The 17,009-nt window shown below is 38.7% G+C and overlaps 1 protein-coding gene and 1 long non-coding RNA gene across 5 annotated transcripts in view; one reads left to right on the forward strand and one right to left on the reverse strand.

The window, feature by feature from the left end:
* The window catches only part of LOC138743371 (nuclear factor NF-kappa-B p105 subunit-like), a 53,177-nt gene that overhangs the window by 25,424 nt on the left and 10,744 nt on the right, over positions 1 to 17,009 (reverse strand). For all 4 annotated transcript variants that reach the window (XR_011344837.1, XM_069898652.1, XM_069898651.1 and 1 more), the window contains exons 3-5: positions 7,023 to 7,141; positions 2,780 to 2,870; positions 2,433 to 2,473 (exon numbers count right to left, since the gene is read on the reverse strand). Coding sequence is in view for 3 of the 4 variants with exons in the window: in XM_069898652.1 (XP_069754753.1) it covers positions 2,433 to 2,473; positions 2,780 to 2,870 (132 nt within the window). In the remaining variant the exon portion in view is untranslated. The remainder of the gene's footprint in view (positions 1 to 2,432; positions 2,474 to 2,779; positions 2,871 to 7,022; positions 7,142 to 17,009) is intronic.
* Positions 7,800 to 17,009, forward strand: part of LOC138743372 (uncharacterized) — a 29,876-nt gene continuing 20,666 nt past the window's right edge. The window contains exon 1 of the long non-coding RNA XR_011344838.1: positions 7,800 to 7,891. This is a non-coding gene — a long non-coding RNA (uncharacterized lncRNA). The remainder of the gene's footprint in view (positions 7,892 to 17,009) is intronic.

The raw sequence follows: 17,009 nt of genomic DNA on the forward strand, positions 1-17,009 counted from the left end.
GTTCCAGGAGCAACAGGGAGAGAGAAACATAAAACAAACACAAAATTAAATAAATAAATAACTAGCTAGAGATAAATAAATAAATAATGGGAACGAAAGCTGAATCTGAAAGATTGCGCCCTTGGGTCTTACAGTCCGTCCAAGTGAAGCAACATTTCACTTATGAATCTATGGGGATCATCTACTGCATCTGGTACTCCCAGTTTGGCCTTCTCTACATGGGAGAGTCTAGGAGATCATTTTGCTGAGCACCTTCACTCTACTCAAGTGAATGATTACTTTTTAAAAAATTTAGACAATACAGACATCAGGTAACAGGCCCTTCCGGACCATGAGCCCATGCTGCCCAAACACCCCAATTAACCTAAACACCGGAATATTTTGAAAGGTGGGGGAAACCAGAGCACTTGGAGGAGACCCACGCAGACACGGGGAGAAAGGAGAGTGGAAATTATGCAAGAATTGTATAAAACTCAGGTTAAACAGCATCAAGAGAATCAACACTGATCCTGGGCACTGCATCTCAGGGTCGATTTGTTGACCTTAGATATTCATTGAATATTGAAGATTAAAAGTTAAATGTGATTGTTACATTTAAGGTGTTAGTATCATTAGTATAATGGTGAGTGGAACGCTATAACAATGCCAGTGTCCCTGGTTCAAATCTGACGCAATCTGTAAGGAGTTTGTATGCCCTCCACGTCTCTGTGTGGGTTTCTTCCAGGGGTTCTAGCTTCCTCCCACCTTTCAAAATGTTCAGTGGTTGTAGGTTAACTGGGGTATTTGGGCGGAACGGGCTCGTGGGCCAGATACCGTGCTGTATATCTGTATGTTAAAATTTAAAAAAAAATAAATTGTTCTCTCGAGTACAAAAGTGTCAAAACAGTAACTCTTGGGTGATATCAAAAAGTATATTTCTCATACAAGCTATTGTGAAAATGTGGAACTGTCAAATGAAATTTTTCAACAGAGGATAAAAGATATTTGTTGATGAGAATATTAAGAGATCCAAATCAAAATGATTAAGATCCAGCTCCTCTACACTCCACCCATATTTTAAAACTTCCTCGAGCAGCTGAAAATTTTTTAAATTTTGTATTTGTTTTATGTTTCTCTCTCCCTGATGCTCCTGGAACTTCTACTGGTATAGAGATATTTTCAGTGTCTTCCACTGTGGAGACCATTCAAAGTCTCTGTCACTTCCTTTTTCCCCATCCCAAGTTAAATCCTCTAAGGGACCATGGTTTTCCTTAGCATGACATAGAATGAAGGTGAATGGTAAAGAATCAAAATCATTGCAAGATTTCACATGTAATAAGTAATTGGAACCAGAATTGCAACAGAGGCAGAGTCCATTGCGGCATTTAAAAGAATGCTGAATAATTAATTGAAAGAAAAGAATGTACAGTGATATAGTGAGAAGGCAGAGAAGTGGGACTGAATGGATTGCTTTTGCTCTTACACAGAACTTGTATGGAATTTTTTTTTTAAAAATGTCTTTCTTTGCCCTGCCACTAATCCTTACAGCATTGCATACTTTTCATTAATTATCTTTCCTGTTCCTGCTTTAAACTCAGTGCTTGATCTCCTGTCTTCTTCTAATGAGCCCCAATGTTAGCTTGGGGAACCATGTTACATCTTCTGACAAGTCACTTCACAGCCTCAGGGTTTAATGTTGAATTCGACAAATTTAGATAAACAATGGGGTTGCATCAAGAACTGAATAGTTATGGTCAAAGATCACAAACTTACAACTCTCTCAACAAATGTTCCCCAACCTGTTGAGTATTTCCAACATTTGTTTTTATTTTAGTTTTTAAATATCTTACTTTTATTCTTCTCACAGCCAGCACTTTTCACATATCTCCCCATTTTCATTCTTCCCCTTTTCTTTGCATCACCTTCATCTTTTTTGAGATTACCAAGCCTTTATTATCCTCTCTTTGCCAACACCAACATCTCTTCTGCCATTCACTCTCTCCCTTGGTCTCCATCAGATCATGGACATTCCCTTTCTTCTCATCTCCTCTAGCCCAGTCATTCAAACAAAACACAGTTCAATTAATTCAACTCCAGATCCTCTTTGGTATTGTTCTTTCCTCATTACCAGCCAAGATAAACAAAAAAAAGAATGAATCATCTAACAGTGAAAAAGGAGATTTTAACTGATGGTGATGAAGAGGTGATTGAAATATATCTGGTGAATTAAAAGGTTTAATTGACCGAATCCTCTTTCTATCTGATTTTCTTCAGTATTGATTGTCATTCTGCAATAAGGTAAAGATCTCGCATGATTTGAATTGCTAACTTTCTATTTCCATCAACTTATATATTTCCTACTGAGACAAACACAATCTGAAAAATCATTTGCACAATCCAAAATCTTAAATTCTTCTTTAAAACCAAAATGATTATTAACTGATGTAGCTCACCTGCTTAGGTTGTTCAATGATTTCAATGTAGGGATCGCATGCTAATTAATAAAAAATCAACATTAGTTATAATTTAGAAGGTATCTTGGGTTGCATATTACCTGAAAACATTAACATTCACACTGATAAGTGGCTCCGAAATACAAATTTTCAACGAGTCTCAAAGTAAACAACTTCAACATAATTTTTATTTTGAGGTCTGACCTGTTCTTCCAGCAGCTTGGGAGGAAATCTTAATTCTAGCCTGGTGGAGAAAACTCATCTCTAAAGATATAATTTTGACATGAAAAGTGAAAAGGAAGCATTACTTTATCATTCAGTATAAATAGTTGACTGAAGTAACTTACTGAAATGTGAACCAGGAGCTGAAGAGTTCACATCTGGATAGTTGATAACATAGTCTATATCTAGGCTGGTGTAGTGATTTATATTCTCCATCTGGAAAAAGTACAACCATGAAAATATATTAGATTATAGAACTACAAGACTGAGGAGCAGAATTAGGTGATCCATTGAGTCCATTCAAATCATGGCTAATATATTTTTCATGTCAACCTCATTCTCTTGTCTTCTCCCCATAACCTTTGATTCCCTTACTAATCAAGAACCTATCAACCTCTACTTTAAATATACTCAATGACTTGGCAATGATTTCCACAGATTCACAATATTCTAGTTGAAGAAACTTGTCTTCATCTTTGTTCCAAAGTGAAGTCCTTTCATTCTGAGGCTGCAAACTCTTCCAACCTTTGAAAACATCTTCCTCATGTTCACTGTATCTAGCCCTTTCAATATTCTGTATATTTTGATGAGAACCCCCTCCCCCACCCCTCCTCATCCTTTGTAAACTCCAGCGAGTACAAGTTCAGAGCCCTCAAACATTCATCACATGTTAACCCTCTCAACCCTCCAATCATTCTCATAAACTTGCTCCAATTCTAGCTCTTCCTTCCTTAGATATGGTGCCCAAATCTGTTCACAATTCTCAGACTGTGGTCTGATGAATTCCTTGTAAAGCCTCAGCATTCTTTCTTTGTCTCTATATTCTAGTCCTCTCAAAATGCATGCTAACATTGCATTTCCCTTCTTCATTACTAATTCTGCAAATTACACTTTAGGGAATCCTGAACTAGGACTTCTAAGACCCTTTGGATTTCCACGTTCTGAATGCTCTCCCCTTTTGGACCTAAAGTCTTTATTCTTTATTCCTTCTTCCAAAGTGCATGACCCGACGCTTCCCTCCATGGTATTTCATCTGTCACTTCTTTATCCATTCTCCCAACTGATCCAAATCTCTCTGTAGACTCCCATCTTTCTCAAATCACCCTCCATCAATTCGGTCATCTAAATAATTTACATGCAGTGTGAAAAGCAGCTGACCCGACATGGTTACCATTAGTTCCTCCAAGAACTGCAAGAAATTTGTCAGGCAAGATTTTCCCTGAAGGAAATTATGCTGACTTCTGCCTATTTTATCTTGCGCTTTGATATACCCTGAAACCTCATCCTTAATGATAAACTTTAGAATCCTGAAAACCACTGAAATTCAACTAACTGGCCTATAATTTCCTGTCTTTTGCCTCTCTCTCTCTCTCTAATCTGAAAGAGTGGAGCGACATTTGCAATTTTCCAGACCTCTGGAACCATTCCCAACTAGTGATAGCTAAAAGATCACTACTAATGCATTCACAACCTCTTTAGCCACCTCTTTCGGAACCTTGGGGTGTCAACCATCCAGTGACTTATTCACCTTCAGCTTCATAACTACCTTCCCTTTATTCACTCTACACTCACTTCTCCTCTGACTCTCAAATTTCTGACACATCGCTGGCATTGAAGCAAATTACTTATTCAGTTCATATGTCATTCCTTTGTTCCCTCAACCATCATTTTACAGCAGTGAAATATCCACTCTTGCCTCTCTTTTACTCTATATATCTGAAAACACTTTTGGTCTCCTCTTTTATGTAATTAGCTAGCTTGCTTTCATATTTAATCTTTTCACCCATTATTGCTTTTTTGTTACCTTCTGTTTTCAAAAGCCTCCTAACCTTTTGGCTTCCCACTAATTTTTGCAATACTGTATTGCCTCTCTTTTGCTTTTATGCTGTGTTTGATTTCCCTTGTCTGCATGGTTGCCCCATCCTTCCTTTAGAATGCTTTTTCTTCTTTGAGAAAAAACAATCCTGTTTTCCAAATTATTCCCTGAAACTCCTGCCATTGCTGTTCTATTGCCTTCCCCGCTAGGGGCCACTTTCTATCAGCTTTGACCAGATCCTCAACTGTAGCTACGTTTACTCAACTGTAATACTGACACAACTGATTTTAGCTTCTCTCTTTCAAACTGCTGAGTACATTCTATCACATTCTGTTCATGGCCTCTTAATAGTTTTTTTTCCCCTAAACTCGTGAAACTGGTTCATTTCACAGCACCAAATCCAGAATTGCCTTTTCCCTTGTGGGCTTGACCACAAGCTGCTCAGAAAAGCCGTCTCAGAGGAATTCCACAAATGAATTCCATAATTTTGACCAAATCCATTAGGTATGGGATTGCTTATCTTTGTTAATTGTATGCTGAAGAAAGTGGTCTTAACATGATTATATGGGTGAAATTCAGTTCAGTCATGGGTTAACAGTGGGTTGGGGCAATCTTCTGATTGGTGGTTGTCTTGGGATCCAGTGCTAACCTAATTTTCTCAGTCTACCTGAATACTGAAGACCCCTATGACAACAAAACATTTCCTTTCTTATATGTCTCTGTTTTTATTTGCACTCTACATCCTTGCTATTATTTGTAGGCCAGTATGTAACTATCATCAAGGTCTTTTTACCTTGCAGTTTCTTAACTCTACCTCCAAAGATTCTACATCCACTGATCCTTTTTGCTAAGGATTTTATTTTTTTTACCTATAGAGCCACCCCTCCTTCTATACCTGGGCCATTTTTCACATTATCTGGCTGAACTGGAACTGTTTGGGTTGAGCATTACCAAACCAGTTCTGGAGAGTAATGTCCAGAATGTTTTCTATTTCCGTATTCTTTGTTGTATCTATTGCTCTCATATGAACTGAATAAGTAACTGAAATTGGGAATTGAATTAGCTTCTGTGATGCTTTAGATTTCTGAAGGAAGTCCAAGCTGAATCATCCATGGTTCTGCTCTGAATGCTTCATCCTTGACTTAATGCTCATATGCTGGGTCCTGCCATTGGGATATTCTTGGAATCTTCTCCTATTAAGTATTAATTACCATTAACATTAAATGCGTCATCAGTTTGACATGATTCATTAGGTACGGGATTGCTTATCTTTGTCAATTGTATGGTGAAGAAAGTGGTCTTAACGTGATTATATGGGTGAAATTCAGTTCAGTCATTAGTGAACAGTGGGTTGGGGAAAACTTCAGACTGGTGGTGTCTGCAGCCTCATCACTCCCCAGCTCCTCTTCCTGCTGATTGTCTTCAGCACTCTTCTGAAAAATTACTCATCAGGTAGGGTCCTTACTGGCCAAAGCAGATACATTAGCTCCGGTTGTAAGAATCCAATGGTGACACAGGCACTTCCAGGACCATGCTTGCAGCCATTTGGAGAAATTAATAGTTTGATTAAAGTGCAAATTCATTGTCATACTTCAAAAAGGCTGCATACAAAAAATATAGTTTAAACACTATCAAAAACTGCTTATATTAATAATTGTTTCTGCTCACTAATTTAGTTACATCCTTAAGTATTGTTTATCATTTGAAAGGCAGTTATAAAGCAGAAGTGAAACTGACACACAACTAGAGTAGCAAATCAAAATTGGCACCTGGTATCAGAGATCGTTTGTAATTTACAGACTTTTAGGACCAAAGGGTAGAGACAACATCAATGCTATACAATTTTTATCAAACATTTCAAACAATCGATTCTGTCTTGGCCACCTGCCTGGAGGAATAGATTTTAAAACCTGTCCTTAATTTTGATGCCCTTATGTCTTTCATATAAGACATCTAAGCTGTGGAGAGATAAATTAATTGACAAATGTAACTCATCAGAATTGAAGATGGCTAACATAAGACTTCACTGGACAGCAACAAATGCAGGGCTGCTCGAGATGACAGAGGAATCAGTCTCTGTCCGTGGTCACATTATCATGAAATATGTTTAAGAGGAGCAGATCTATTCCTTGTTGCACCTCAAAAATAAATTCAAACTTACTTTTGCCAAGCTTCCATTCCTATATCAACACAAGTTATTACTAGTTCACTCCAGGCCCACATTAACTTGATTCAATCTTTTCAAGTCTGACTAATTTGGCTGAGCAGATTCTTGAAGTTTTGTGACTATTAACCACATTTTACCATCTGCTCCAACCCTATGCCAATTTTCCCATGTGAAAATCAGCCCCAAAATTGATAGAAAATACCACAATCCATCCTTTGCTTGTATAAAATGTCTTAAAGTACACAAAAACTGATGAATTAAAGTAGCTACCATCCAAGTTTAATTAAAGAACTTTCATGTGTCTCCTATGTCTATGACAATAAACAAATTTACAAACTTAAAACTTCAAATGTAATAATTTAATCTAAAAAAAATTAGACTAAACCTTTTCAGAAGTCTTTCATAAATTTGAGGAACGCTCAGTCTTTGCTGGGTAGAAGAATTCATCAGTTGAACGAAGCTTTGAATCGCTATTCATCTTGAGTCATGTAGCTGTTAAATATTCTGTTAAGCAAATTATTTAGTTATTTGGCAAAGTGATTGGTTGAGATATGCACAGGCTGTTATGCTTCAATAGCAACAGGGATATTTCAGTAGATGATGTTATCTCATCAAAAGTGCAGTGACTTTCAGGATCGTATAAAAATGTATCTATATATAAGAACAATCTATTACAGGTTGTAATAAAGAAAATGAAAGAATAGGTTTAACATGTGTTAAGTAATTTTCAACACTACTTGATTTGTTGCTGTATCACCCTAGTTTTTTTTCAACACACACACACACACACACACACACACACACACACAAAATATATAAACGATACTAGCTTTTTTTCTGTTGTGACAAAACAATTTGTCACAAATTATTCTCCACAATAGGATGTCATGACATTACTTTGCTGATGTCTTTCAGTGTATTTACTTTTCAAACAGGGTCTTTCCAGTGTATCACAATTTTCTCTTGAATTTGTATCCACATTTCTCTCTCATCTATCTATTTATTTTGTTTTGTGAGATGCTGCATGGTGACAGGCGCTTCGAGCCCTCAAGCCCATGCAGCCCAAATATACCATGTGACTAATTAACCAACTATTCCCCCCCCACCCCCCTCCCCTCCGTATGACTTTCAAACATGGGAGGAAACCAGAGCACCTACAGGAAACCCATGCAGATGATGGGTGAATGTACAAACTCCTTACAGAGAACTTCATTTGAACCCGGGTCACTCATGCTGTAGTTGCATTGTGCTAAGGTAAGAGTGCCGCTCTACATTCACCTCTTACTCTAACTTGATTCCCTCCTTTCAGTACTTACTCTCTAGTTAATGGGGTAAAAAATACTGCTAGCCTCCTTAAGATTTGCCCAATTCAAGAGATTTGTGCATGACGACAATGAACCACTGTGGGCACAGGTGTATTAATCAACAGATTTATGAAGCCGGTTGCATTAAGCACAATAGGGCAATATTTAACACAGTCACAGTCTGTTACCCAAAACCTCTGTGTGACTGTGGCATGGTCCCTTTTCCTCCTGCTGCATCCTGTTGACTGCAAGTTCTCTTTCCCTAGCTGTGCTCTCTCTCTACTCTTTCTCTCTGATTTTATCTTCAACTTTCAAATTCTGAGAGCTATATTTTCTTTGCTTCTTCTACTTTTCATGTTCAATAGCTGCAAATTGAGTTGTTGGCTCCTTATCGTGAGAGGCCTTGTTTACTTCCTCATAGACTGACCTGGTCCTTCAATGTTATCTTTCTACTAATTGTCTAGAATTCTATGACAAGTATTGCCTGCTTCCGCCACATGGCTCTTTAGATACTTCATCTACTTCTTTGTTTATAATATCCTCTAATTAGTGTTCTTGCCCTAAATTTAAATTTAGACATACAGCATGGTTACAGGCCCTTCTGACCCATGGAACATGTGCCTGCCCAATTACATCTAATTGACCCACAACTTTTATACACTTTGAAAGGTGGCGGCGTACCTGGACAAAACTCATGCAGAATATACAAACTTCTTACAAAGCCAGGTTTTGACCCGGGTTACTGGCACTGTAATAACATTGCGCTAACCTCTACGCCGACTGTGCCACCCCAAAACCCTTTTTTGTTAAGTGAAATTTGTTCTTTCCATTGGTATCTGAAGACCACAATAAACTGCATAGAGTTATGACTGCAATTCAGGCCATTACACAAACCAACCTCTCATCTGTTGACTCCATCTCCACTTCCCGCTGCCTTAGGAAACCAACCAACATATTAAAGAAAGATTGCATCCTGGTCATGCTCTCTTCTCCCCCTCCCTTTGGAAGAAGCTTTGAAAGAAAAATACATGTGTTTGAAAATGCGTACCTCCAGATTCTAGGACAGTTTCTTTCCTCCTGTTAGCCGATCGTTGAATGGATCCCCCATTCATAAAAAAATGATGTCTTGCACTGTTTAACAGTACTTTTCTCTATAACACGCTACCTTGTATTTTTGTTTCATTGTAACACTATCCCTTACACTTTTTATTTGATTCTTGCATAATCTGTGGCACTATTTATAGGTTGAGTTGCCCGGATAGCATGCAAAGCAATGTTTTTCACTGTATCTTGGTACACATGACAATAAACAATACAATTCAATAACCTGAACACCTTTTTCTGCACAGCAGTGTAAGTAATCAGGCTCATTGTCTATCTAGCTTTCATTTGTGATCCTTCACCCATTTCTCAACAAACTCCACTGCATCTGGAACAATAGTCTCAACCATTAATTTAGACACCCCTCAAATATTGTCTGTATGTTTACAATCACACTTTATTGATCTTAACTTTAAAATCTGCCCAGAAGTCTCTAGTTATCATTTTTCTCTATGCGAAAGAGACTGTCACTCAGCAAAATTGATGATCCATGTGGATCTATCAGTGATCAAGCAAAGATCCTTGTGTATGTTGTCTTATATACAGTAGGATGAGGTATGAATTATTATTCGTGTATTGTTGAATCTGTGCACAATACCTTCAGAGCCTTGTTTGTGGCTATCAGAGATTACCATGGGTGCTGATATTTTGATTATAAACTCAAAAGTGTAAAGTAAGTTGCATATCTTTCTCTCTCTCTTTCTGTCTCACTTTCTCTCATTCCCCATGTTATATATTATTTCTCTCTGATTTTACCTATTACTAATTCACATTGTTGTCTCTGCTCCTTTCAAAGATACTTCTTATGTTTTATGTATGACTCTTTTCTGCCCTTATTTAGTAGACTGAGCCATTACTTATATCTTTGGTAAACAAGGAAATATCAAACTATTCCTGGAATGGTGACTTTAGATAGATTGTCCAGAGTGACAGTCACACTGTCACTTCCTTCAGCAATGTTGCAACACACAAACATTCTGGAGAAACATAACAGTTCACCCTACATCCAAAGGAAGTAAAGGATAAATAAGATTTTGGGCTTAGGCCCTTCAACAGGCAAGCTTGTTATCCTTTACTTCCTATGTATATTGTGTGATCTGCTGAGTTTCTCCAGTGCGTTTGCATATAGCACAACCCTAGTATCTGTAGACTTTCTTGTTTAACTTCAGCAATGTCGCTCTGGTTATTCAATCTCCCCTTTATTCCCTCTGCCTCCTAATCAGTGTTCTGCTCTACTTGTTTCTGCTACAGGAACAACACCGTATATGATAGGAAAATATTTTCAGAAGAATCAGAATTTATTGTCATAAACAAGTCACCAAGTTCATTGTTTTGTGGCAGTATCATAGAGCAAACATTTATATCAACCACCTTACAACAATAAAATAAAATAGTGCACGAAAAGTTAAAGTGAGAAGGTGTCTTTGGATCATTGTTTCTTCAGGAATCTGATGGCAGCGGGGAAGAAGCTGCCCTTGTGCTGCTGAGTGCTTGTCTTTAGGCTCCTGTACCTTTCCCCCCGATGGTAGCAGAGTGAAGAGGGCATGGCCTGGGTGATGGGATTCATTGTGGAGCGAGACTGCTTTCTTAAGACACTGCCTCTTGTCGATGCCTCGAATGGACTGATGCAATCAGCCAGAATGCTCTCCATGGTCTACCTGTAGAAGTTTAGAGTCTTTGGTAACATACTGAATCTCCTCAAACATTTCACAAAGTAGAGCCGCTGGCGAGCCTTCTTGGTAATTACATTGACATGGAGGCTCCAGGATAGATCCTCGGGAATGTTAACACCCAGGAATTTTAGGTTCTTGACCCTTTCCACTACTGAGCCCTTGATGAGGACTAGATCGTGTTTTCCTGCCATCCTTCTGAACTCCATAATCATCTCCTTGGTTTTGCTGCCATTGAGTGCAAGGTTGTTGTTACACCACTCAACGAGCTGATCTATCTCCCTCTTATATGCTTCCTCATTGCCGTTTATGATTCTGCCGACAACTGTGGTGTCATCGGCAAATTTGTAGATAGCATTGGAAATGTACCTGGCCACACTGTCATGGGTGTATACATATAGTAAGTAAAGCAGTGGGCTAAGCACACATCCTTGAAGTGTGCCTGTGTAGATAGGCAGTAAGAGACACACAAGGAGAATTAATTAATGTTTTACTTTATGCATTTGTTTTACATTGTTACTGTTGGTGAATTGAGGATCAGGGTAGTATGTGTTCCTTGTTTTTTTTGGAGAAATTAGTCATGGATGATTTATCCTCCTCATCTTCCTTGCTCTTATCTGCCCTAACCCACTTCCCTTCTGTTCTAATCTCACAGCACTCAGACTTGTGAATACTGATTAACTGACAATGGATAAACTATTATCTTTGGAATACTGCCCTCTAGTGTGTGGAAGACTACTCAATTATGATGGTGCAAATCAATCATCAACTAATGATTGTGAATAATTAACATAAATAGTAAAAGTGAAGTAGTGTAGAGGCATCCATTCCTGTTGCTGAAGGAACATTTAGATGTCTGAGATTAGGAGAGGGCATTAGCTGGACTGTTATCTCCCACTTTGAACTTGGACAGATCTGCACATTAACTGATGTATCTATTTGTCAAAACAGAATCCTGGTCCTGACATGGAGATATCAGGAGGAATATCTATTCTGAGGGACTCCTCCACCACCACATTGTAAACAATTACCAGGTTGACAGAGGAAAAGGATATTCTCAAGGCTTTCTTGAAAAGCTGTAAAGATACACTAATTGCTCAAAATCCCTGGACCATGACCTCCAAAAAAGAGCATTTAGGGTGGCACTGAGAACCTCAGGTTCTGTCTAAATGGTGCAAGGAGTTCATCACCTCCCATGATACCCAATCCAAATATGCATTTCCTACTCCCTCCATCTGTAGCAGAGTCTGTGGGTCCCAAATTGAACTCAGCAGTCTTCCTCAGGACCCCAGAACTTAAGTGGAAGGAATTCATCCTTGAGGCTGACAAAATGCCCGAGAGAGAAATGAAAATCTGTGTATGTGAGAGAGAGAGAGAGAGAGAGAGAGAGAGAGAGAGAGAGAGAGAGAGAGAGAGAGAGAGAGAGAGAGAGAGAGAGAGAGAGAGAGAGAGAGAGAGAGAGAGAGAGAGAGAGAGAGAGAGCATTCCTATATTAATCTTATTTAATCCCATATTTCTAGTAGGTATAGTTACATGGGGTTAAGACTATAACTTTATGACAGATGGTATTAGTCATGTTGCAGATGTAGCCAATTATGTGGATTGCCATTTTAGAACCAATTCAGCATCCCAAAACAATAAGCACTTTGGAGATAAGCAAATACTGTGGTCTGGTCAATAATTAAATCATTTGATTGAATTTTTTTACCTTTTAGAGGAACCTACTGATACATCATCAATGATCACAAAAGACTGAAGTTGTGAAAATTATAGGCTTTTATTGACTATAGATTGGAGCATCAACCAGTCTCATTGACTGATCATAGCAGGAAGAGTGGGGAGCATGCAAAGGGGTCATGGGTAGGATCGGTCTCACGAGGGGTGTCATCCAGCCGTAGCCAATCACAGTATAACAGTGGTTCACCACATATACAAAAGCAGAATAGTTAAAGAGAATATTGTTAGGCAGAAGAACTGGGCTTTGATAACATTTTGAGTTTTCCATTTTAGGGGACTGGGAAATATTTGGGCACTTAATCCGATTCCTGCTCCATCACAATATGTACATGTGAATGTTTTATTCAGGCTTGGAACTGTAGAAATCACAGTTCAGAAATAACTCTTCAGTCAACTTCAATGATTGGTTCGATCTGTTGTCTTTGGAAAATATCATAAGAACTGTCCACTTATTTCATGGTAACAGCACAAGGCTGTTAGACGTAAAGAGATGCAACATTCAACATTAACCAATAAAAAATTCATGGCAGGTTTGAATTCATTTAAAATCTGACAAGATGTTTTAGGTTTCTCAGCGTGTCCATATCTCCTGAATCATGTCTGAAATTTTCATTGAATGTCCATGTTTTGCAAAAGTCTGATGGTTGCATTAACTTTTAAGTGGAAAAGTGACAAGAATACCTTATGATTTTTTAAAACTAGTACTTTAATCTTTATGCTGTGGTGCAATGCTTCTCACATGTCACAGACCAAAGAACACCATAAGAAAATGAAGAGACCCAATATAAAAAGAACAACAGTAAAGCCCCTGTTATCCAAAATTCAAGCAACTGGCAACCTCAAGCAAATGGCAAAAAAAAAATCAAAGAAAATAAATAAAAAAGAATAAAATAATCGGTAAAAATATGTAAGTAAAATTGGTGCACTTTGCCATTAGTTTGTTTGCCAATCTACCACTCAGGCGCCAGGCGACACCTGCAACCAGTTTCTGCCTTGTGACCAACGTAAAAAGAGATTCCATTTTGCAGAACATTATTTTGGACAAATTTCCCTGCTATTACCATGGTGAATCAAAAAGTGCTTACCCTTAAGCAGAAGTTGGAGCTATGCAAGAGACTGGAAAAAGGTGAAAAGTTGTACAATGTTTAACATTGGCTTATCAACCATCAATGACATTAAGGCTCATACTCAGAGAGTTAAGCAGTTTTATATGAAGTCCGACACTGATAAAATTGTTGAGCGACATAACAGTCTTTATTCCGCCAAGATGGACTTACTTGAATGGTAGGAAGGTGGTTACATATCAGGACCCATGTTGCAAGAAAAAGGAAAGGAGTTACACAAGAAGATGAATATTGAGGCACTGTGTTGTTTTTCAAATGGCTGGGTTTGCAGATTCAAAATTCTTCTCACGATCCGTATATTAGACGTCTGGTGAGCAGAAATCAGTGGGTCATGAGGCAGTGGCAAGCTTTAGTTAGACATTGTAAGAGGAAGTCTCCAGCAATGGGAAAATTCACTTACCCGTATCTACATATCCCCAATGCTGCATACCATGGGTTTTACTGTATGTGATTCATTACATGACCAGTTTCAATCATGTTTACAGAAATAAATTCATATATTATGTTATGGGAGCATTATGTGCAATGAAAACTTGCAAAACAGAAAAATCCACATTTAATGTGTTAATGTTAATTCAAATATCCTGTTTCCTGTTCTACCATTTTTAATAAGGCTTTTTGTTCATGCTACAGTTTGCCAATCCATGGGCACCTGCATTTATATCTGCACTGATACCTTCATGCATTTGAGATGTTGCCATCTAGTGCTAATATAAAATATGCACTGTACTGTGAAACCAGATTGAAGATTATATTACAAGTCCTGAAATGCTTTTGACAGCATCAGTTCTGAGAAGTTCTATGGATGAGGTGAGAAAAAAATGTCCTCAGCACTTGCTTGTCCCTGGGAAAAATGGAACAGGAAAAAGGTTTATGCAGAGCTGCATATTTTACCACAATAAACAATCCAGCAAGAATGTTGGTCAGTGTTAAAACAAGAATTTAAAGATAAAGTAAAACACAAAGGTCCACAGACTCCATGGTTGAAGTAAAAACACAATGTTGGAGTAACTCAACAGGTCAAAGAGTGTACTTTATAAGATAAAGATACATAACCGACATTTTGGGCCAGAGCCCTTCATCGAGGTAGGAGCAAAATGTAGACAAACAAAATGGTGGGCAGGGAGAGGCACGGGGAGGAGCACAGTCTCACAGGCAAGTGGATAAGGGAGGGAGGGAACAACAGGTAACAGGGGAAGAGGGATGGTTCTCTGAATGGAGAGGGAAGGGGGTGAAAAGCTGGAGGAAAGGAGACAGAGGGATAAGGAAGAGAGGGAGAACCAGAAGAGGTCCAGCAGAAACCAGAGAAGTCAACGTCAATGTCGTCCAGTTGGAGAGTGTCCAGATAGAATATTAGGTGTTGCTCCTTCGATTTATGGTTTGGCAGCGCATGAGGCCTTGGACGGAAATGCCATCGCGGGAGTGGGGCACAGAATTGAAATATTTGGCCACTGGGAGAACCTTGTCATTGATGGGGACAGAGTGAAGGTAATCAGCGAAGTGATCTCCCAGTCTGCGTCCAGTTTCTCTGATGTAGAAATGGCCATAATGGAAGCATCGGATGCAGTAAAAGTCAAATATTTAGAAAAAACAGAAATGGAAAATCTTACAGTTATAATGACACCTTACTGAATATTCCAAAGCACTTTGCAGTGAATAAAATTGTCAAGTTAATCAAAGATTGTTTATTCATTTGAATGCTTAAATTTGAACACATGCCCTCGTTTTTTTCTGTACTACTGCTCCCACCATCGATGAATAGAGCATGAATTCAGCTCCATGATCATTAATAAGGATAAATGAACACAATAAAAAAAACATAAGCCATGAATAAAATCTGCCAATGAAAGAAAAGTAGAGGATGGTACAATCAAATAGTAGCAATTTTCTAAACAACCCTTTGGCCAGCACCTTGCTTCATTCCTAAGTAAATATTATTGGAAGTGGTTGGCAATATATCAGACTTGGACCTATGATTCTATACTGAGGTACATCATTTAGGTTAGTTTATATAAAGTGTTTATTATGTTTTTCTGCATGTTGCTGAAGCAAAACAAATTATAATCTTGGCATCCTTAAAATATCCAAAGTTAGGGGTTTCAGTGCTAAATTTTTAGATGCCGGAACTCACCAAAAACGGTGACAAGGAGGTAAGGGGCCAGAGCTGCTCCCTGAGGTGCCAGAGCAGCACTCTGGTGAGGTCCAACAGCACTGGACCCCTTCCCCATGACATTTTCCCACTGTTGCCCCTGCCTGCAACCTTTCAACCTCCCTTTGTGACCTGCAACCCAATTGTGTTTGCACTGTACCTCAGCTATGGAGTGACCAGAGAGTCACAGAATGTTCAGGACCAATTTAATTGCACATGATGCCTTGCACCTATTGATAAATAGAAGGAAAGAGCAACTAATAAAACAATGAATTACTGTAAATTTTCATACATCTCGATCACAGAAGGCGGTCAATTTTACGAAGTTTACTTCTATTACAGGTGTTACTTGTTTATGGGCAGCTGATAAGAAAAGTACTATGATCGCACTGTTTAACATTTGTAAATGACATTTTGAAGTTTTGTTTTTAATTTTCCTATGTTGTTGTCAATAATGGACTGTTAGGGTGGAACAGTGAGCGTAGAGGTTAGTGCAACGGTGTTATATAACCAGTGATTGCGACTGGGGTTCGAACCCCATGCTGCCTGTAAGGAGTTGGCACATTCTCCCCTTGTCTGCGTGGGTTTTCCCCTGGGTGTTCCGGTTTCCTCCCACTTTTCAAAACATACTAGGGGTGAGAGTCAATTGGGTGTAATTGGGTAGCGTGGGCTCATGGGCAAAAGGGCCTGTTACTGTATTGCATGTCTAAATTTAAAAAATTAAACAATACCAATGTCTGATAAAAGCAGAAACTCTCCTTGTGAAACAGCCTTTTATCCACCTTTGCAGTTCCTGGATTTTGCTGTCCTATATATGGCCAAGGGAAGTCTTCCTAACATTTTTTCAAGGCTCTTAGTTTCCTTACATTATTTCATTCCATTTAGGGTACAGTAAATGCATCTGTCAGCCTTTTAAAGAATTACTTTTACTCTTTCTGGTATCTTCTACTCAAACCTGTGACCGCCACCTCTGAGGGTGTGTAGAAGCCAATGTTCTCACAATGGACTGCAAAAGTTAACCACTGAATCTATTATAAATTCTGCTCAGTTCAGGTCTTTCCCAAGCTGGCATGTTTCCTTTTATTGTAAATATGTGCAGTGAACTGGAATTCATTGTCTACGGAGATCGGCACTTCTCTTTCGAGTCGGCCCCAAACGGTTTGCTGTTATCAGAGACTACTACCTACAAGTCAGCCATAGAAGGCTTGAAGGCCTGTTATATGAGGCCCCAGAATGATGTGCTAGTGAGACACTGACTCTCTCATCATCGGCAGCATCCAGGTGAGT

This window comes from Narcine bancroftii, chromosome 9, assembly GCF_036971445.1.
Source record: "Narcine bancroftii isolate sNarBan1 chromosome 9, sNarBan1.hap1, whole genome shotgun sequence".
NCBI classification, from domain to species: domain Eukaryota; kingdom Metazoa; phylum Chordata; class Chondrichthyes; order Torpediniformes; family Narcinidae; genus Narcine; species Narcine bancroftii.